Source organism: Ambystoma mexicanum, chromosome 6q (assembly GCF_040938575.1).
Source record: "Ambystoma mexicanum isolate Mex_15411 chromosome 6q, UKY_AmexF1_1, whole genome shotgun sequence".
Taxonomy (NCBI): domain Eukaryota; kingdom Metazoa; phylum Chordata; class Amphibia; order Caudata; family Ambystomatidae; genus Ambystoma; species Ambystoma mexicanum.
Genome location: NC_090937.1, coordinates 1,655,187,186 through 1,655,208,463, shown reverse-complemented (window position 1 = coordinate 1,655,208,463; position 21,278 = coordinate 1,655,187,186). Strand labels below are relative to the sequence as shown.

The 21,278-nt window shown below is 47.4% G+C and overlaps 1 protein-coding gene across 2 annotated transcripts in view; it reads right to left on the bottom strand.

The window, feature by feature from the left end:
• TTC31 (tetratricopeptide repeat domain 31) overlaps window positions 1-21,278 on the bottom strand; it is a 317,092-nt gene that overhangs the window by 15,754 nt on the left and 280,060 nt on the right. For both annotated transcript variants that reach the window (XM_069632487.1, XM_069632488.1), the window contains 3 exons: window positions 11,106-11,184; window positions 9,489-9,699; window positions 9,033-9,107 (listed from right to left, as the gene is read on the bottom strand). In XM_069632487.1, the coding sequence (XP_069488588.1) occupies window positions 9,033-9,107; window positions 9,489-9,699; window positions 11,106-11,184 (365 nt within the window). The remainder of the gene's footprint in view (window positions 1-9,032; window positions 9,108-9,488; window positions 9,700-11,105; window positions 11,185-21,278) is intronic.

Below are 21,278 nucleotides of genomic sequence, written 5' to 3'. Positions count from 1 at the left end.
TCATACTCTCGGAGCTGGCTGTACTTCCACTGCTACTGGAACCAAAGTGCCAGGGAGAGGAACACCAAACAGAGTGGATTGCTTTTAAGCGCAGGGAAAAATTCTCTGACTTCCCTGAAGCAGGACTGACCAAGCTTGAGCCACCTCAACAGAGTGCTGGAGCCCAGATGCGAGGAAAAGTGGTATCCCAGAACCATGGTGTTGCTATTTGCTGTAGACGCGAGGAGCTGAAACCGCAAAGTGCCGCTGAATTGAAGTTTGCCCATTGCTTCCGCAGACCTTCCCATTGCAGGAGTCCCCAAATGTCCTCCCTCTTGTCTTGAGGCCCAGGAACACCAGGATCTGCAGAGCTGTACAGGAACAGACGCCAGCTGGAACCATTTCTTCTAACAAAGGTACTGTAAAGTTTAAGAGGACTTACCTCTTGTGTAGCCTTACTTGCTCTCAGTTGAGACTTGTCTTAGTAGCTCTTGCGGAGTTGCTTGCAGCTTTGCCCTCAGAAGCCTCACAGCTTGTGGCCCTTCAAGTGATTTTATTTCCACAAACTTTTCTAAAAACATTGTCCAAGACTGACTTCCCTGCAAAGATCTTCAGCTCCCCTAGACTTTTCTGAACTAACATAGGCTGCCATGGCTCCTCTTCTTACCGCCGACTGTGCTTTTACCTTTCGCACAGGAAAGGGTTAAATTTACTTTATTGGAGGGTTTAAAAAGTACTTACCAGTTTATTAATGATTTGTTAACCTTTGTTTTATTCCCAAGCTACCCTTTGCACCAAACTCAGTATTGCTCTAAATGTACCAGTGATAATTAAATGTCCACAGTGACCTAGCTATTTAAGTCACCTCAGGGTGTAGAAGTGTCTGGATGCCATCCCCAATGGGTATCATCGGATTTAGAGAAACAGTGTGTTTTGAAGTATATTATAATTGTTACATGTTTTGCTCCCTTCTGAAGGTTTATATAACGGATTGTTAAATAAATTAATAATTGTTTAATCAAGAAACCTTCAGTGCAAGTGTGTATTTGAATAACTGTCACTGTGAAACTGTTACAACCCTACTGCTCACATTGACCCCTCTGGAGATGAGCCTGGCTGCTCAGCCACACTACCAACCTGTGTAGTACAGACTTACACCAAAGGTTGGGTTCCTATTGCCAGGAGGTCAAGGTTGCTGTAGTCTTCCAAAGGCTACTGCACACAATCTTGCCCAACAGTCACTTTCCAAACACAGCACACAATAGCTTACAATAGGGTGCGGGGGGGGGGGGGGTGGGGGAGGGGGGAGGGCGGCGGTTACTTAGTATCCCCTTTGTCCAGTTTCTCATGTAACATTTGTAAGTTACACTTTCTACAATTAATGGCTGGTGTCAGTGGTTTACTTTTTACTACCATTGGGTAGTTTTACTGCGGGCTGCAATTGCAGCCACAGTAAGCACCCATGGGGGCCCATTTCGTCAAAATGGCCCCGGTCTTCTTTTTCACCATTTCTTATTGGAAAGTTCCTTCTTGAGATTTACTCTAAGCGCCAAACCAGGTTTGGTCTCTGTTAGTTTTGTCTTTGGAGGGTTTCACTGCTGAAGCCTGCTTCTGGCTCCAGTGTGTCTGACAGGGACAGGAAGTGAGGGAGGAGCCCAAAACTCCCCATGCTTAATCTCCTAGGTGACAGGAATGCACTCTTGGGTGATTAGCTGGTTGGCTGTCCTTGGAGGATAGCCACCCTGCTGTGTGATTGACAGCTAGGCTGCGAATGAAGGGAGAAACCTGCATAAAAGGCAAGGTCTTTTGCTTGGAAGGCAGAGTCGACCACTGGACAAAAGAATCCAAAAAAGATCTTGATAGACACCTGCTGCAACTCTTGGACCATCGGTTTGCCCTGTGAAGCCCTGCTGCAGTGCTGACTCTCCGAATTCACCTCGACTAGAGAAGCCCTGCAAGGACAACTGTTAGGCAGAATTGCAGGCAGTAACCTTTGGGAACACCACACAAAATTAAGACTACAGGTGTAAGCAAAAACCAACCTTTGGTATAAGTCTGTACCACACACTTGGTAGCGAGCTGAGCCGCCAGGCTTAGCTCAAGATGGAATGTGAGCAGTAGAAGAAGTTACACCGAAGTATCACAATCACAGTGGTTCAAGTAGACACTTACACTCAAGGTTTCATGGTAAAAATACTTAAACATTTATCTACACAGTCATTTAGAAAACCATGACTAGTAGACATCAACTCCATAACAAACACTAATATACTACAGTATCAAACTCGAAGTTAAAGACAGTTTGAGCTCTCCTGAAAAAGGAGCCAAATGGCATTTCAGTAGGAATAAAAGCATAGGTTTGTGCAAAGGGTTAGAATACACTTCTTTTAGATAATGCAAAGGTTCAATGTACCAGGAGGGTCAGTTCAATTCAATAGGCCAGGCCAAGGTCAATGGTCTAGTGTTCTTGGATAGGACAGCACAGTTCTGGTACAAACAGAGAAGTCTTTTAAAAAGTTTTTAGAAGTAGTTCCGATGATAAAGAAAGATATGCTGGGTCACAAGCCGATTAGGCCTGCAAGTTGGGAAAGTTTCACAAACGTTCACCGCGAGAGTTAGGATCTCAACCGGATGGCACAGTACCTTAATGTGAGCAAAAAGATGTAGCTGAAGACCATGGTTCCTGGCAGTCCTGCAGCTCTCTGTTCCTGAGCCTCAGTCGTGGGGACAAGAGGGAGGACGTCGGGGGACTCCTGCACTGCACGGGATTGTTGTCGGAGCAAACAAAATGGCGTTACTTCTCTGTTGTCCTTCTCCCTGATTAACCTTAATCAGCTCTGAGAATGTAATCCAGGCGTTTGTTGAGTTGATTGGTTCCACCAACTCAAAGGAAGAAGCCGTCCTTGAAGGAGATTCTCTGTCGATTGGAGATCTGGCAATTCGGGGTTGCAGCAGGGCTTCACCGGGCAAACCAACGGGCCAGTGGTTGCAGCAGCCATCCTCTTCCAGCTCGTCTTCGGTTCTTTCGTTCCAGTGGTCGACTGCCTTCCAGTCCTGGAGACTCGCCTTTTAAACAGTTTCCTCCCATTCATTCCAGCCTAGCTGTCACTCACCCAGCAGGGTGTCTAATTGCCGAACGGTCAGCCAGCCAATCACACCAGAGTGCATTGGGTCTCTTACGAGACCAAGCGCAGAGAGTTTCGGGCACCTCTCTCACTTCCTGCCCACCCCAGACACAGACACCATGGGCGGACTTCAGTCCTGAAGCTTGCCAAAGGCTCACGAACCAAGGGACCAAACCTGGTTTGGCGCAGAGAGTTAAACACCAGAAGGACATTTCCACAAAGAAAAGGCGAAAAAAGATGAGTCCGTTTATACAGAGGGGTCTTGGGCACCATATTAAAAAACATGGCGCTCCCGATTTTTAGCTACCGGTGTTCGAGGTCAGGAAAAATCATGGTAGTTCGTTATAAAACCACTGCCACCAGCCATTTCAATAGGAAAGTGTAGCATTTAACTGCTACAAGAATGTTTAGACATAGGGGATACTAAGTAACCCATCCTGCACTCTGTAGGAAGCTAGTTTGTGCTGGGTCAAGGAATTTAAAACGACTAGTAAAGTCAATTTAACTTTACATTCTCTGGGGAACAGTAGTTAATCCCAGAGAAGGTATTTAAACCTTTAGGAGGCCAAAGGACACCCCTGTGCCACTGCACTAAAGGTGCTGTGTTACAACAATAAAAAGATTATGCCTATGGGGTCATCTAAAGCTCCATAACCAAAGAACACGAGTAAAACACACATCAAAATACCTGAGAGTGTGGAGGAAAAAAAGGCTTACTCTCTCCAGGGGAAAAAACAAGTCAGCAAAATTCAGCAAAGTTGCTGGGGGCCTCTAAGTTGAAGGGAAATAACAGAATTCTCCCCAACAACAAATCTCCCCTTGGGTTGGTGGGTCCAATCAACCCCAGCGTGAACTCGTCTGGACATCCTCTCAGAGCTAGCTGTACTTCCATTGCTGCTGCAGGAACAGATTGCCAAGGAGAGGAACACCAGAATCTAGTGTCTCGTTTTTAAGTCAGACCCAAGCTCCAGGATCTCCGGACTCCCATGAAGCAAGACTGACCAAGCCTGAGCCACCACAGAGTGCTGGACCCCAGATGCAAGGAAAGTCCATTAAGGTATCCGAGAACCGCGGTGGTGCCATTTGCAAATGACGCGAAGAGCGGAAACCGTGAAGTGCCGCTGATTTGAAGTTTGACCAATGCTGCCGCTGACCTTTAGTTCGTAGTGCTGGAGTCCCCAGACCTCCTCCCTCTTGTCCCCACGACTGAGGCCCAGAAACACCAGATCTGTAGACCTACAACTGGAACAGAAGCCAACTGGAATCAAGTTCTTCAAACCAAAAGGTACTGTAAACTAAGGGGGTTCCTTACCTCTTGTCATGGAGCCTTACTAGCTCTAGTGGAGACTGGTCTTGGTTGCCCTTTTGCAGAGTTGCTTGCAGCTCTGCCCCTCACAAGCCTCCCAGCTTGTGGCCCTACAGTGTTTGTTGCTACAAACATTTCTAAAACATTGTGTAAGACGTCTCTTACTCCCTAAAGAAGTGCTTCATCTCTCCAAGACTTGCTTTCGTGACCATGCTGGTCCTGGCTCCCTTATAGACTTTTACCTCTGACTTTGTGCTTTAACTATTCCCCCAAAAGTCACACATTCTATAACTTCTGTCGCTGGGAATGGGTTAATTTACTTTGCATTGGGGGTTCAGAAAGTACTTTCCTGTTGAAGAATATTTCTTAACCTTTGTTTTATTCCCAAACCTATTATTTTGCACCAAACTCAGTATTGCTCTAAATGTACCAGTGATAAATCAATGTCCTCAGTGTCCTAGCTATTTAAGTCACCTGAGGGTGTAGGAAGTGTCTGTGTGCCATCCCCAATGGGCATCATCTGATTAAGAGAAACTAAGAGTGTGTTTTGAAGTATATTTTAAGTGTTACATGTTTTTCTCCCTTCTAAAGAAGGCTTTTACAACCGACTTAAATTAATAAATAATTTAAAAATCAAGGATCCTTGAGTGCAAGTGTTTATTTGAATAACTGTCACTGTGAAACTCTGTTACAACCTTACAGCTCAGACTGACCCCTCGAGAAACATCTGGCTGCTCAGTCAATCTACCACCTTGTCTAGTACATGCTTATACCAAAGGTTGGGTTAACGATTGCCACGAGTACAAGGCTGTTGCTGTCTCCACAGGGTACTGCGTACAATCTTGCCTAACAAGCAGCCTGCAGGACTGCAAAAAGTCATGCATGAAGGTACACTGCCACCAGCCCGTCAGATCAACTTCTAACAATAACTAAAAGTTAATGAAATCGTGAGAAAAGGGAGACAATATTACCCTTCAGTACTCCACATACGGCGGGGTGCGCCGGGCTCTCAAAATAAAAGAGTGACAGAAGTGCGTCTCCCCCCGCCCTGGTAATTGTAGTTAACCCCGCTAAAAAGGAAAAAGAGAGCTCAAGGGGCTTCCAGCAACACTACATAAAGTGCAGTAATAGTAAAAGTGAGATGCCAAGAAAACATGGAGGAAAGCATAGCTCCATTAAAGGAGTATTAAAAAGAAATAACCCAAGTACAGAGTAAAAGTGTCAGATAAAAAAAACGAGTCCCGGCAAAAGTGCCGGGGGACTCACAGGTGGAGAGAATTTTACTCACAAAGGAAATCTACTCCAACATCCTCCAACTTCAAAAAATGCAATTAGAACAGTGGCGGCTGCCGTGAGGTAGTGCAGCAGAGAGCTGGTTGTCTACTAGGTCATCCAAGGACACTTTCAAAGGCTCAGCAGGTATGGATGCTCCAGGAAGGGTCAAGACTGGTTCTCTGCAGGCCACGAGTTGTAGGCCTTCTTGAGATCAGGACATAGGAACAAGACTTCACCGGGAGTTGGCTGGAGGTAATGCTAGTGCAGTGGCCAGCCAGCCTTGGGATTTCAGCAGGCTGTACTTCTTAGTAATGGTCTTGGCTTCAACAAATGATCTGCCTAATGGCAGCAAGAGGAATCCTTTGATCCAGGATTTGGACTGGATAAAAGGAGTCGACACCATGTCCACCAATGTTAAGGATTTGCACCATTGATACTGGAAGGTGTTGTCCAATCATGGACAGCCACTAGCAAAACATTCTGCCCAGCAACAGAAAATCTGTAGCTCTGATGTGGACCAAGACCAGAAAGTCACAGTCCCCACACGCCACGCACACAGACCGCTACATTTGCCACACGCACAGACCGCTAAATTGCCACGCGCCACGCACACAGACCGCTACATTGCGCAGGAAAGCCAAGAAGTTGCCTGGGAAAGGCTTTGCATACATGGCAATTCCAGAGAGGGCAGGAAGAAGAACAAAGTACATAACGGAAAAGGGGCAGGCAAAGGTCTTGTGGCATGGCCATTTTAGAGTAAATAGTAGTCTTCACAGCATTATGCAGTAAAATAAGTGTACTTTTAAAAAAGTCAAAAGCACAGCAGAAAAATATCTCCCGCTACCAGCCCATCGTGTAATTGTGACCAAAAGGTTACAAAACGAAAAGTTAAGGAAGCAAAGTATCCTAAGCAGACTTGAAAGTGAGGCGAAATGCACTAGGGAGACAGTCTCCCAGTATCGATAGTCTTATGGACGGATCAGTTTCCACATAAGTGTGCGCAAAAAGACCAGTGAAGTATATATTATAATGGAGCCAATGCGGAGACCGTGGTGTGACAGGAATCGATGGATAGAAACACGGAACAAGGGGGAGGGGAGTGTGGGAGCAGGGAGGCAACCGATAGCTGATCTGGCAGTCTCCGATCAGGGTACCCAGGACTCAAACGATACCTTGGGACACGTCGAAATAGAAGCTATGAGGGCAGCCTGAGTAAAAGTGAGGAGGGGTGCTGTATCGTGTAGGCCAGGGATGGGTCTGGGGGTGGGGGAGGTAGTAATGTGGAAGTTGTCAATGATTGCAGTTTGTAAGTTATGTAAAAAAATCAATTAAAAAATGGTTTAAAAAAGTATATTTTATAATTATACTATAACTTTTTTTTAACACTTAATACCGAAGAGGTTTTTAAGCACAGACCCAGGACTCGAACGTGTGTCGCTCTGCATCTTGTTTCCAAGACAAGCGTGTTGCCAGTGAGCTATACTAGCCATGCCAAGATTAACTCCAAAAAGCCAGGGCAGCAGACACCCACCGCAAAAAGAAAGGGTGGCCCTTATAAGTCTATGGAAGGAAAATAACAAAAAGAAATTAAAAAGAAAAATAGGATAGTGAGTGCAAGTGGTACTGCAGCTTGAGTGCAAGTAGAGGCCCTAGAGTGTGGTTAGGTGAGTGCAAGGAGAATCTGTGAATTGTTTGTGATTGAATGAAGAGAGGGTGACGAGTAGGCTGGAGTGGTAGTGTGGAGGAGGAAGTAGAATGGTAATGGAGTAGAAACAGCAAAGGATGGAGGCGAGACGAAGGACCATTGGACATGGCAGGGACAGCAAAGCAGTAAGCAGAGTATGGATGGGTTTGAGTTGGAAGAGGAGAGTAGTGAGAGATCAGAAGAGGGAAAATAATAATTGAGCGTGATAGATGGAAGATCGCCTCAAGCAGGGTGTCTGCAAGCATGGAGGAGAGCGCGGGAGCATGGTGGAGACCGTGGAGGAGAGTGGGGAAGAAATGGTGGAGGAAACGCTTCGAAGGAACGCTAGGCATCAGAGGGACAGAAGAGATTTTAAGTGGGTAAATGGCATTGAGATAAGAGGGATAGTAACACTTGAGCCTGACAGAGGGCCAATGTACCCAAGCGAGGTGTCTGCAAAGTACAATCCCCCAGTCCTTCAGAACACCACCAACTGGATAGAGTAGGGAGCCTTAGGTAGTCCCTGTAGGAGTTTAGACAGAAAAGGCTATGGGCCCTTAGGCCAACTCCATAGGGTATTCATACTTCAGCATGCAGAGGAAGAAAAGAAATTGATAGCTACTTACCTGTTGCTACTTATTTGGGGCTTAAGGATGCCTTGGTTAGGGAGGAGGTACTTCTAGATGGGAAAGGGGTGTGGCGAGGGAGGACAGAGCTACAGCCCTGAAAAATACTAATAAAAATCCTTGAGCCATCTCTGAGCTGGGGAGTATTTCTTGAGCCATCTCTAAAACTGTCTCCTGTCCGCCACCAGGGATGGAACTTACATTTTAGGGTAAAGTGTGGCCTTAGGTTGCTGGTTTTTATCTACACTGTGCTTTGCTGTTTGTGATGTTAAACCAGAGTACTTTTCATTATCAATATTTGATGTGTAACGTTATAAAGTGTATATGTTTGAGTATACCTGTCTGGTCCTTTATTTTCTGCCGACATTTGGGAAACTCCATGCTAGCCTTCCTCCCCCTTGAAGTTAAGATTTCCTGCTCAGCTAGGCTTACCACTAGAGTCGGTTCTTTCCTTTGGCGGTGGCACGGTCTATCAATAGGTTATAGGCTTACACAGGAATGATGAACAAGACATGTGAATATATAAACTGTATGCTGTAAAAATATCCTTTATCACATGAAAGCACTTTCTCAATGAAGAACGAATGCATCTCTGCCCGTCAGACTACGCTTAGTAGAAATGGACGCACCTCCACCTTGCATGCTAGAAGAGTAATATTCTGGTAGACCGACAGGCCAGGGTGCTGCACCTAGTGTTTAAAAGGGAGAGCATGGAGGCGCGCTCAGGATAACGGGAATCCCTCACATGAGGTCCACATGAAACGCTCCTGAGCGACAAGGTGCGTCCATCTTTGGGGATATAGGTTGGGTGAAAATGGGCATTCACAAGTGTACAGGAGTGGGGACACCCCCACCTCCACCGTGCCAGGGAATCAGTGAGGTGATCGGTTCTTTTCAGAATCTAAGCAATAGCTGCATACAGATTCCCACGCACAAAGCATTGGGCATGCCAACAACCAAACCCGTTGTTCAGTAATATACATTCAGTGTATACTCTACAGCAAACAGCAATTAAACACAACGCATGAAGGACTTACCGCTTGAAATAAGACAAGAGAATGTCCCCAGTGATCCTCGAGGTGACATTTCCCACCCAGATTGGGTACAGCTGGCTGCACAAAAGAAAATAATTCTTGTAAGGCCAAAGAAAAGAGCAGAAAGGTAACTGGAATGGCAAATTAACTGAATCAGTGAACTTGGGACACATTGCAGATGTGCATACAGAATTGACTGTCCAAAAGGCACAGAAATCCCCACTCCACCAAAGGTAAGGGAAGACCAACAAAAAACAAATGCACATCTTTACAGCCTGACCGAAGCCAGCCCGCAGTAACCTTGGGAACCAGAACAACAAGCAATTGGATAAACAGTCCACCGGCTGGATAATCCCAGCCTGGTGCACCTGTGCACCTTACCTGCATGCACCACGTGTTCTGTGCAGAGATTAAGTAATCACTGCTTATCCCCAGCAGTATGGATACTTTTCTTTGTACCTGGGGGTGAAGGGAGGTTTTTGTTGTATGGCAGCTCCTGCTGGCTCTTTGGTGCCCTTCACTAGCTTCTCCGAGGCAGCAGGAACCGTCGGCTTCTGCCCAGAGGTGGTTATAAACACAGGGGCATCTCCTCCAACAGAACTCGCACGAGAGCTGTTTAGGCTTAGACCACCCAAAGCAGTTTCCACCTTCACATAATCTTTCGGTCCAACTGTGGATAACAAACCAAACACAACTTATATCATGACACCCCATACTCAGTCTGCCAACATGCCCCTGTTTATACAAATGTTATTGCAGTCCCCTCCTGCCTCACCACACTAAACTCCAACAGTCTCCCTCAGGGTGTGGTATTATCTTTTCTTTTTAAATAGGAAAATGGGACAGCGTCAAGAGCGCAAGTCCGATTTCCATCGTGCAATTAAGTAAATGGCATAAGTCACTTTTCTTTGCTGTAGGCGGCCACCTAGGATGTAGTCTGCCTGGTGGTGAGGAACAGAGTAAGTGAGGTAAAAGAATAGAAGGGGGTGCAGTCTGGGGGTACTGCATCAGGGAAGAGGTGTGTGGTGGCAACAGGTGTTGGTGCACTGGCTAGGGGAAGAAATGGAACTAAAATTCATAGCTGGGACATAGACGGTCAGTAAGGCTCTGAGGTAGGTAAGGCTTTTGTTGGATAGGCATCTATGTGAGCTGGGTTCTAAGCTCTGTCCAGCAGCGAGCCTTTGAATGAGCCAGATTCAGTGGCTGCAGTGTTTGGAGATGCCTAGCTGCAGGATAGAGACTTGAAAGGCATTGGAGCGAAACCTCTGGAATCAGGCAGTTGGTCTGGGAGAACGCAGGGGGCTAAGGAAGCCAAACAACATGGAGGTAGTTTGGCAGAGATTTAGTGCTAGCCACACAGGAACTGAAGGCAGTTTGGGATCTTGTCAAGGAGTGTTGCATTTCTGTTAAGATTTAAGGCTATTTATAAAGTGTCAGCGTCAAGTTGACTTGAGGCACTGCTGCTTAGTCGAGAACTGACTCGCTCTCAGAACTTGGAAAAACACAAATTCTCTGTTAATTCTATGCTAAAAAAAAAACTAAAAAAAAAACAGGTGGGGTTCTAAGTAGGATAGAATCAAATTCAGACAACCTGTCCAACTAAATCCCAAATACCACGGTCATTACTAAACGGACTGCCAAACCCAAAGTAAGACATGTGATGTGTTTTTCTGTGGCCCATTTCCCTTGCTCCTTTCTCAGGTCAGTGTACCTTGGTGTTGTACAGTCCTCATACCTTGAGCACAGAGGCAAAAAAGACTTGAGGACAAAGGGGGAAAAAAGCAAATCTCAGAGCCCACACGATTTTCCATTACCCATTTTAGCTTTGCCATTGCGGCGTTGCCAACGAAAGGCCCTTTTGGAGCTGTCTTGCAATACAGTATCTGCTCCAGTATGTCTGTACGACATCTGGGGAATGGATGGGAGAGGTGCAAGAAGGATATATTCATGCTCCCTATAGAATAAACAAGAAAAGGAGAGTGTTCCTAGTGCCACTGGAAATAAATGAGGTAAACAAAGGGAAACAAATAGGTCCCCGACCAAGCAGCAGTAAGTGATGTTGGAGATGTTCCTTACCAGGTGAGGGGAGACGAAAACCCTGTTGCATCGGGACTAAATCAGGCATTTTAATTTTGTTTCCACTATTCATACGGATCTGAAAATTTGAAACAGCGTATTGAACAGTTAGAGAAGTTTAACAATTTAGACCAACTCAAAATGCACGAGCAATGTAAATTGCACATGGTTGATTTTCACCACATTTGTTTGCAATTGTTAATTTGACAGGGCATGAACAGTTTCTGCGTTACGCAATCACTAGATCTGCATTAGATCACTAGAGGGCATTAATAACTTGCTTGCTGCTGGTCTGGCAAACACTTTTCAGTTTACTTCCTTTTAAGGAAAAATTGATTACTAAGCAGAACGTTTGCCGTTTTATCCACCTCCATTTAAACAAAACATTTTGCTGCAAACAAACTGGGCAGTGCCAACGGGACATGGAGTACTACAAGTGCACAAAAAGTGTAGCAAGAAAAGACTAAACACCCAGAAGTGGCGTGTAGTGAAGGAGTACACAGTTAAGACGGGTTTCTAGAATCTGGCCTGGTGGACAGATTTTTAGGAGGCCACCCTTGTTAGGTAGGATTTTCTAAAGTCCAACTGGTGTAAGACTTCATAAGACATCTTGGTATTAGGGAGCCAACTCTTAATCAGGCCTGTACTACACAAGTCAGTAGAGCGGCTGAGCAGTCAGGCTTATATGAGGAGGGAGTTATGTGAGCGGTAGCGCAGTACAATGAAATTAGTATATACATAGAGCCAAGAAAAACACTCACTTAAAGATTTAGGGCCAGAGTCATTGAACACTTTCCTATGGGATTGCACCATTATAGAACACTTCCATGAATCAGGCCCATAAATATATGAATGCATTACTTACCGTAAAAGCATTTCTGATGGTTGTATCTGCTTAGATTCACATGCTGTGCATAGGTCCGACATCCAGTGGTCACTGCGGAGTATTGCATTTTGTTTTTCGTAGTCGAAAAAGGGGACGTCGACAAGGCGTGTCTGAAACACTATCCCTATAGTGACGTGCATTGTACCCACAATCCCTCACGCGTCGAGGTCCCTCTGTTTGTATTTTTCTGCCCTGAGGGAGCCTTCTAGACGTGAGTGAGTACAGAAAAGAGAGAGAGGTATATAAAGGAAGTCTATGTTCCTTCCATCCGAGCGGGGAGGAAGGGTGGGCGCATGTGAATCTAAGCAGATACAACCATCAGAAATGCTTTTACGGTAAGTAATGCATTCTCTTCTGATGTTTGTTAATCTGCTTAGAATCACATGCTGTGCATAGACTAGCGAGCAGTACCCGGAGGTGGCGGTGGGTTATGAGAAGGAACAGTAGAGAAAAGGTGTCGTAATACTGCCTGCCCCACCTGGGAGTCAGATCTAGAGTGTGTATCTAGACAGTAGTGTTTTGTAAAGGTGTGCACAGAACTCCAGGTAGCCGCTTTGCAGATGGACTCAAGGGGAACATTTGCAATGAATGCTATGGATGCCCCCGTGCCTCGAGTAGAGTGTGCTCTTGGCCTAAAGGGCAGTTCTCTCTTAGCAAGAGTATAGCAGAGTGATGCATTGAACAATCCATCTAGAAATAGTGGACTTTGAAACCGCATCTCCTTCTCTTCCTGCTGCCACCGAGACGAAGAACTGATTAGTCTTCCTCAGTGGTCTGGTTCTTTCCATGTAGAACATGACCGCTCTGCGTACATCTAGTGTGTGCAGAGTCCTTTCTCCCAAATTGGAAGGATTTTGAAAGAACGTTGGTAGTTCTATAGATTGGTTAACGTGGAATTTAGAAATAAATTTCGGAGCAAACCTAGGGTGAGTGCGTAGAACCACCTTATCTCTGAACTGTAACAAAGGGGTCTAGAATAGAAAGAGCCTGAAGTTCACTTACTCTCCTGATGGAGGTGATAGCTATTAAAAAAGCAGTCTTAAGCGTGAGGTGTTTAAGAGATGCTTTGTGCATGGGTTCGAATGGAGAGCCCATGAGTCTGGTAAGTACCACATTAAGGTCCCATCCGGGAGCTGGGTCAGCTATCGGGGGGTGTATTCTCTTTACTCCCTCCATGAAGGCCTTGATAACAGGGATCCTCCACCACGACACTTTGAGTTGGGAAGTGGTGTATGCAGAAAGTGCCGCTAGGTGGACTTTAATGGAGTTAAATACTAGACCTGAATCCAATAGGTGGGTCAGGTATAGGACCATATGTGTGGGAGAGCAGTCAATAGGGTTGATGCTCTTACTCCTGCACCAGATGACAAATCTTTTCCACTTGCTAGAATAGCAGTGTCGAGTGTTCGGTTTTCTGGCTTCCCTGAGGATGTCCATGCATCTTTGCGGGAGTTGTAGATGTCCGAACTCTATGATCTCAGGAGCCAAGCTGCTAAATTCATGTTCTGGGGGCATGGGTGCAGGGTCCTGCCCTTGTCCTGAGACAGCATGTTGTACGGGCAGGGGAGTTTTACTGGGGGAGATAGAGACATCTCCATCAAGTGAGCGAACCATGGTTGTCGTGCCCTCATTGGGGCCACTAGTATCATGGTTACTTATTCCTAGTGCATCTTGTGCACCACTCTGTTGAGAAGGGGAGTCGGGGGGAAAAGCGTAAACAAATTTCCCTGACCATAGCATCGACAGACCGTTCCCCTTGGATTGGTTCTGGGGATACCTGGAGGCGTAACTTAGGCATTGTGAGTTCTCCAGGGTTGCGAAGAGGTCTATCTCTGGGAATCCCCATTCTGTGAAGATGTCGAAGACGATGTCTTCGTGCAGGCGCCATTCGTACTCTCCGGGCAGGGGGAAATCTCTGCTGAGTCTGTCTGCCAGCAGATTGAGTTCCCCGGGTACATGTAGTGACAGTAGGAACATGTCCTGTTTGAGAGCCCACTTCCATATATTCTGGGCCAGTTTGGACAGGCCTGGAGAGTGGGTGCCCCCTTGCTTGTTGATGTAGTACATGGATGTAGTGCTGTCTGTAAGGACCATTACTGTCTTGCCTTGTAGGTGTTCCTGGAAGGCATTTAGCGCCTTGAACACCGCTAGTAGCTCCAGTAGATTGATGTGTTTGGATGCTACGTTCCGAGTCCACACTCCGTGAGCAGTCTGATGGGATAGGTGCGCCCCCCATCCAGTGAGGGATGCGTCTGTGGTTAGAGTGGCTTCCGCCGCGGGTGTGGCAAAGGGTTTCCCTTTTCCCATGTTTTCCCTTGTCCACCACCGTAGCGAGAGAACCAAGGCCTGCGAGACCACCACTAGATCCTCCCATAGTCCGCTGGCCTGACACCACTGGCTGTTGAGCCACTCTTGCATTGGGCACATGCGCAGGCGCGCGTGAGGTACCAAATAAATACAGGACGCCATCATTCCTAGCAAGCGCATTGCTTTGCGTACAGTCACCTCTCGGCCGGTTACATATTGAGGGATTTGAAAGAAGACGAGGCCGTCCCTTGTTTGAATTAGAGCCCCTAGGAATTGTTTGATTTGACTGGGGTCTAAACTGGACTTCTTTTCGTTGATGGAGAAGCCCAGCTTGAACAAAAGGTCTACCGTCTTTTGGGTATTGGAGAAGCATGTTTCGTAAGAATCCCCTGTTATGAGCCAGTCGTCGAGGTAAGGGTAAACTGGGATGGACAACCTGCGCAGGTGGGCCGCTGCCACTGCCAGCACCTTCGTGAATACCCTTGGTGCCGATGCTATACCGAAGGGTAGCACTTTGAACTGGTAGTGTTTGCCGTCTATCATGAACCTTAGGTATTTTCTGTGCGCTGGCAACATTAAAATATGAAAGTATGCATCTTTCATGTCCAATGTTGTCATGTAATCTCCCTGAGAAAGCAGTGGGATCACTTCCTGTAAGGTTACCATACGAAACTTTTGGGGTTTGATAAACTTGTTCGCTGGGCGCAGATCTAATACAGGGCGCATGGTTAGATCCTTTTTGGGTACAAGGAAGTACACTGAATAAATACCTTCCGTTACCTGAGATAGAGGCACGACCTCTATGGCTCCTTTTTCCAGCAGTTGTTGTACTTCTTGGAGAAGGATGGCAAGATGTTCCGGTGTCATGCGACGTCCCCTCGGGGGTCTGTAGGATGGGGAACTGTTGAATTCGATACAGTATCCGTGGGCTACGGTGGAAAGTACCCAACGGTCTGACGTTATTGTTAAAACGGATTTCTGAACTCTGTCCTGGTGGCGCAGAAGTTCAGAAGGCCAACCTAATTACTTGGAACAGGGTAACCTCTGGACAAGCCAGATTAATCAAGGTAGCGATCGCGGCGGTCAAGACTAGGTCTCAAGAGGGGTGAGGGTGACTGAAAGCCTGCAATGAGCACACAAAGCAAGAGCGCTTACAAACTACTCCAAACAGTTGTTATATCAAAAATAGATACACATTTATTTTAAGGCCTTTAAAATAATGACCGTAGCGAGAAAATCACAATATTAAACCAACACATACCATATCAACTCAATATATATACAAATACACAGTCGCAAGCGTTTAAAGCACGAAATATGTAGTCCACCTGAAAGGAAAGGAAAACAGGCAGTGCGATAACGCTTTAGACTCAGTTCGCCTTCAGAGGCACCTAACTAGATGGAAGTCCGAGCCATGCGAAGAGTGGAGCCTTGTGCTCAAAGTACCTGCCACGCCGGTGCCAACGGGCAAAAGGGGAAGCTCTTCGGAGGAAGTCAGGCAGTTCAGGTTAGTGCACAGCAGAAGGAGAACAGGTTCCGCAACTCAAGCGCAGCCTCCACAGCGGGCAGAAGCACAGCGCGAGTATGGTCAAAAGGGTGCTGTTTTTACACAGCAGGGAAAAGCAATGGGATGCTGCAGGAGGGCGACCAGATCCTAGCTAAACTACTCACCGGTCCCCGAAGCAAGCAGACCCAGGCTTCTCCACGTAGATTCAGCAGCTGGCAGGTTCAGAAGAGCAGGGAACGCCTCGTAGTCGGGTAGAGCAAAAAGACGTCCCAATCGACGAAACCAGCACAGTTTGTTGCCGCAGCAGGACAACGGAGCGGCCGTGTGTATTCAAGCCAAATGTACACTCCTCCCTTCAGACTTGGGAACGCCAAGCGTACGAAGCGTGGGAGAGTGACCAGGACTCGAACTACAACACAACCTGGCGGCGGTTACAGAGCAGGACTCCCTTGTAAACTGGTCAGTCAACTGGATGGCCCAGAGACACTTCCGAAGGCTTACTTGGCAGGAGATGATGAAGTCGCCGGGAATAGCTGTTCCTGCTATTCCAAAGGTCGAAGCACCAGTACAGGCCTTCTGGTTCTATCCAAGGAGGAAAGGGCTTCACAGGACGACAGCAGTGCAAAGGAGGATTCCTTCAGCGGGTCACCAGCGATTCCTCGGTCCAGCCTCTTGGTTGCAGGATACTTGGCTCCTGTATTCCTTCGTTCGTTCGTGAGAACTCAGGAGATCGACATGGTAGTGGTGTTTCCAGCTCCCTCTTATCCACGGTTCCCTTCGCGCCAAAACGGAGGGGAGCCAATGGGAGATCCGCTCATCAACACACATACCATACGTGGACCAATCACGGACCACGGTGGTCCCAGGCATTCACACCACCCCAGACTCTCTGGCACCCAGGATGTGTATTGGGACCAGACATCCCAGCCCACACCCTGGAGGCACACAAACGACATGTAGAAGCGCGCGAAAGCAACCACGTTTCGCGGGAAAGTACATGCCCAAATAAGGAAGGCCCCGGGTCGCCCGACCTGGGGAAGGTGAAGGGAGCAAGACGGTCAGTGGACAGGACAAAGGAGCCTCGTGGACTGGCCATTTTGGGAGCCAGGCCACCATTTTGGGTTCAGTGTGAAAAACGTGCTCAGAACACCAAAAGGAGCTCAAAATAAACAAAACGATCGCTGCCACCATTCCAGTCCCTGAATGACTTGCACCGATCAAATACCATCCTAAAAGAGTATCTAGGGCCTATAGAAGGCTAGAGACCCAAGAGAGCTGTAACTTAGCTTACAGTGCCCTCTTGTGTCATGTTGCACTAAAGCCGCAACATGATAAAAGAAACTACGGGAAACAGCGTTCCCCGGTACTGACTGTCTTAAGGGCATGTCAGTTTCCCCATAAGAAAGGAGCGAAAGCCCAGAGAAGTGCGGCAGAAGGCTGTACTTCTCTGGCAAAGTCAAGAACAAGGTTAAAAACAATAGCAAAAAGTTTAGGGGTTGCCACATGGAAGGAAAATTCCCTACAATTACGAAATCTTTCCTAACAGTTATCTCCTCCCATGCAGGAAGAAAGGATGTTATCCGGCCCCCGACCGGTGTTGCATGGGAGGGGACGCGAATCTTCGCGTCACTTGGAGTTGTTGGGGGCTTGGGAGCCTCTGGGGGTGGATCCCCGACCTCTCCCCTTACCCCGGCTTTGGCCTCTTTGGCTGTACTGCCCACTATTGGTCTGGTAATTGGTGGCAGGGTATTGTTGATGTTGACTTTGTTGTTGTTGCTGGCGTTGGCCACGAAAAATGCATTTGTTGCCATAGCCGCGTCTGGTAGTGGGCCTAGAGATCTGGTCAAGAGTCTTGATAGTATCGAACTCTTTTTTAGCCATCTCTAGAGCTTCATCCACCGCTTTTCCAAAGAGGTTAGAGTCTTCGACAGGTTTATTTATCAAAGACGCCTGTGTCTCCGGTTTAAAGCCTGAGTTGCGCAGCCATACATGGCGTTTTAGGAGTATTCCCTGCACTAGGGAACGTCCCGCTGTTTCTGCCGCGTCCAGAGAGTTTTTTACAATGCTCTGGTTCACCTGGGTTCCTTCGGCAATAGTTGAAAGTAGGCATGTACGTAAAGGCTCCGGTGCTTCCTCGGCGTCCTTGCGCAGTTTGGACCACTGCGCGTCTGCGTAGCTAGCAAGCAAGGAATTGTTGTTCGCAATTCTTGCGGAGAAGGCAGCCGAGGAAGTTACTCTCTTTGCAAGGGCATATAGCCTCTTGCCCTCCTTGTCGGGGGGTGCCTCACTGGTGGAAAGTGGTACCCCTGCCCTCTTTCTAGTATTAGATACGACTAGGGAATCCGGTATGGAATGTCCCCTAATGTAGAGCGGGTCTGAGGGTGAAGGAGTGAAAAGTTTTTCAATTCTCGGATTGACCCCTCTGATCAATGCGGGAGTGGACAGCGAAGGGATAATTCTTCTCTTCACTGAAGCGAGGAGGGGAATGGTCTGGCTGACCGGGGGTTTCTCTAATAGCTCTTTCTACAAAGTCCAATTCTGGAGAGAGCTCCCCAGTGTCCAGTTCGAAATGCGCTGCAGCTCTGCGCAACAGTGCATTGAAAGTGGGCTGATCGTCGATTGGAGACGTGTTCCTAACCGGAGAAATGTCCGGAGGAGTTAGGTTTAGGACATCAGTGTCGGAATATACTGATGGGGATTGCCAGGGGTGCGAAGGTCCTTCTTCTGGGTTTTCTCCGAAGCCTTCTTCTATAATGTGTGGGCTGTCTTCCAGACATTCCTCCTGGCACTGTCCTTCATTGTCCATGAAATCATCTTCTTCCTCCAAGTATTGTTCCTCCCCAGTGAGGTCGTATACCTTATGGAAGTCTGAGGCTGTGTCCTGCTGGGGATCGACTAGCCTCGGATTTTTGGCCCGGGGGTCTGCCTGAGAGCCTTCTCTAGTCCTCTTGTGAGTTAGAGAGGTCTGGGTACTCAAAGTTTTCCATCCTCTCCATACAGAGGTGGAGTCTTTCCATGGTTTCATGGGGTACCCCAGAGCGGTCTGGCGGGGGAAAAAAAAGAGTCATTTAACTGGAAATGGCTCGACCTCTCCCAAAGCGTCGAGGAAAGTGTCCCGTCGCCCTCCGAAAAACCTTCAGGTGTGCCGGGTGACCCCCCGATTGAAGGGGGAAGTCCCTGCCTTTCTTCGGGCTTTTTCGGCGTGTCTTTGGACTTACGCGTAGCGCTCGACGTGTTCTTCGGCGTACGCTTCTGGGCGTCGGCTACAGCGATCCTTGCCAAGCTATCGGCGACTCGTTTGTCGGCGACTCGTTTGTCAGCGGAAGCTTGTGTTTTCGACGCTATGGGTGTCGAACGCTCTACGGCGGTCTGCGCCTTCTGTTGATGCGCGCCGGCCGATGGTTTGGGGGCGGCGCCCTTATTCGCCGAAAGCCCAGTCGCTGGTCGCGGCTGCGGTTGCGAGAGGGGCTTCGAACCCGAACGGTCCGAGGAGTCCGCCGGTGGAACCTGCGTCTCCTTGGGTGCCGAAGCTCTTTTCGTCTTAGACGAAGAAGAGCCGTGGGTTGTGTGCTTATGTGTGTCTTTGTGTGCGTCAGTGTCGCCGGGGTGTTCATCCCCCATAAGCAGGGCGTGAGCCGAGCCCGTCGGGGCCGGGGACAGACGACGAAGCGCGCAAGCGCTCCTTAGAGGGGGTTTCGACTTCCGTAGCGGAGGTCGTGTTATCGCGTTCCTCGTCACTGTCGGTGGTAGCAGCGGCGGGTGAACCTTCGGCCTTCGACATCGCGTAGGCTGCCCACCTTTTAACCCTACGGTCTTTTAGAGTTTTAGGCTTAAGAAGCCGACAAGCCGCGCAACCTTCCTCCTTGTGATCGAGGGGCAAGCAGCGGTTACACCGTGAATGCTTGTCCTTCCAAGTAAATTTGCCTTTGCAAAGCGGGCAAAACCTAAAGGGTGTCCTCTCCATAGCCGAGGCAATAAGTCGCGATAAACACCCCAAGGGAAAGGAAGGGGAAAGGGAAAGGCATTCTCAGAAAGACCCAGAGATGTCCCACGACCCCACTCTCCCTACTGTATATGGCCTGCGAGGCCAGGCCACGTGTTCGGCAGCGCCGAAGGATTTCCTCCACTCGACCCTCCGTCGAAGATTTTGCTCGGCGGAGAACAGCTACAACTGCGTCGAGGGAGGGTTTATTAATATTATTATAAAAAAACGACCAAAGGTCGAGTTGCAATGTCTCTCGAGGAGCTCCGCGTGAAGGCGACCAGAAGCTGGGCGGAAAAAAACAATCTGAGGGACCTCGACGCGTGAGGGATTGTGGGTACAATGCACGTCACTATAGGGATAGTGTTTCAGACACGCCTTGTCGACGTCCCCTTTTTCGACTACGAAAAACAAAATGCAATACTCTGCAGTGACCACTGGATGTCGGACCTATGCACAGCATGTGATTCTAAGCAGATTAACAAACATCAGAAATATAAGTTATGGTAAGCTAAGCAACCAGAACTCGCGCCACCACGCGCACTGCTAAGACTTACACCCAGGACATCAAAGATGACATCACAAAGGTCATTGATGACATCACATGTGAAATTAATTTTGATGAAGTCCCTACAAGGGGTTGTGTTTATAATGTTGGTAACAAGATGTCAGGGGTGATCGGGAGACCTATCAGGAACTACTTAATTGATTAAAGAATGTATGCATCTAAATATTGTATTTGAGTGTTAATACAGAAACCTAATCATATATAAACATAGGCAATGGAGTACAATATTTATAATCTTGTAATTTTGGAAAGTACAATAATGAATGCTACCTTATGTGAGTTTTGAGTAATGTTAAACATGTTATAACTAGCTTACAATTCAAGACTTGCTACACTTTTGCTAGTACAACCAATACATATGAAGAACCACAATGCATACAAATCAAAAGGCACATACAGGGAAACTAAAAGGAAGAAAGAAACGGCATCATCAGAAAACGTTCATAACATTAATGTTTATCTTCATGTATACAAATGAAATGTGTGTGAGGCCTGCTCATTTCCCCCATGTATGTGCACCATCAACTGATACTAAACCATACTTTAAGAACACATGACAAGGTTAACGTCTAGATTAACGTCTAGATACAAAACCACCTGGCCGAGATAGGTCCGTGAACAAAAACAAGCAGCCCAGATATGTGATGTAATCAATGACATTTGTGATGTCATCTCTGATGTCCTGGGTGTTAATCTTAGCAGTGCACGGTGGTGGCACGAGTTATGGTTGCTTAGCTTACCATAACCCGCGAATTTGAGGTTTTTCAGCTTTACCTGTAACCATAACTTCCCTTTAATAAAGTTTCACTGAATTTCATGGGTTTTTGCCAGTGCATGCCATTTTCCTACAACTTACTAATATCATTCTTACCACAATATAGCAACACTTCTGTCCAATTTACATTGTTTCACCTTAAAACTCT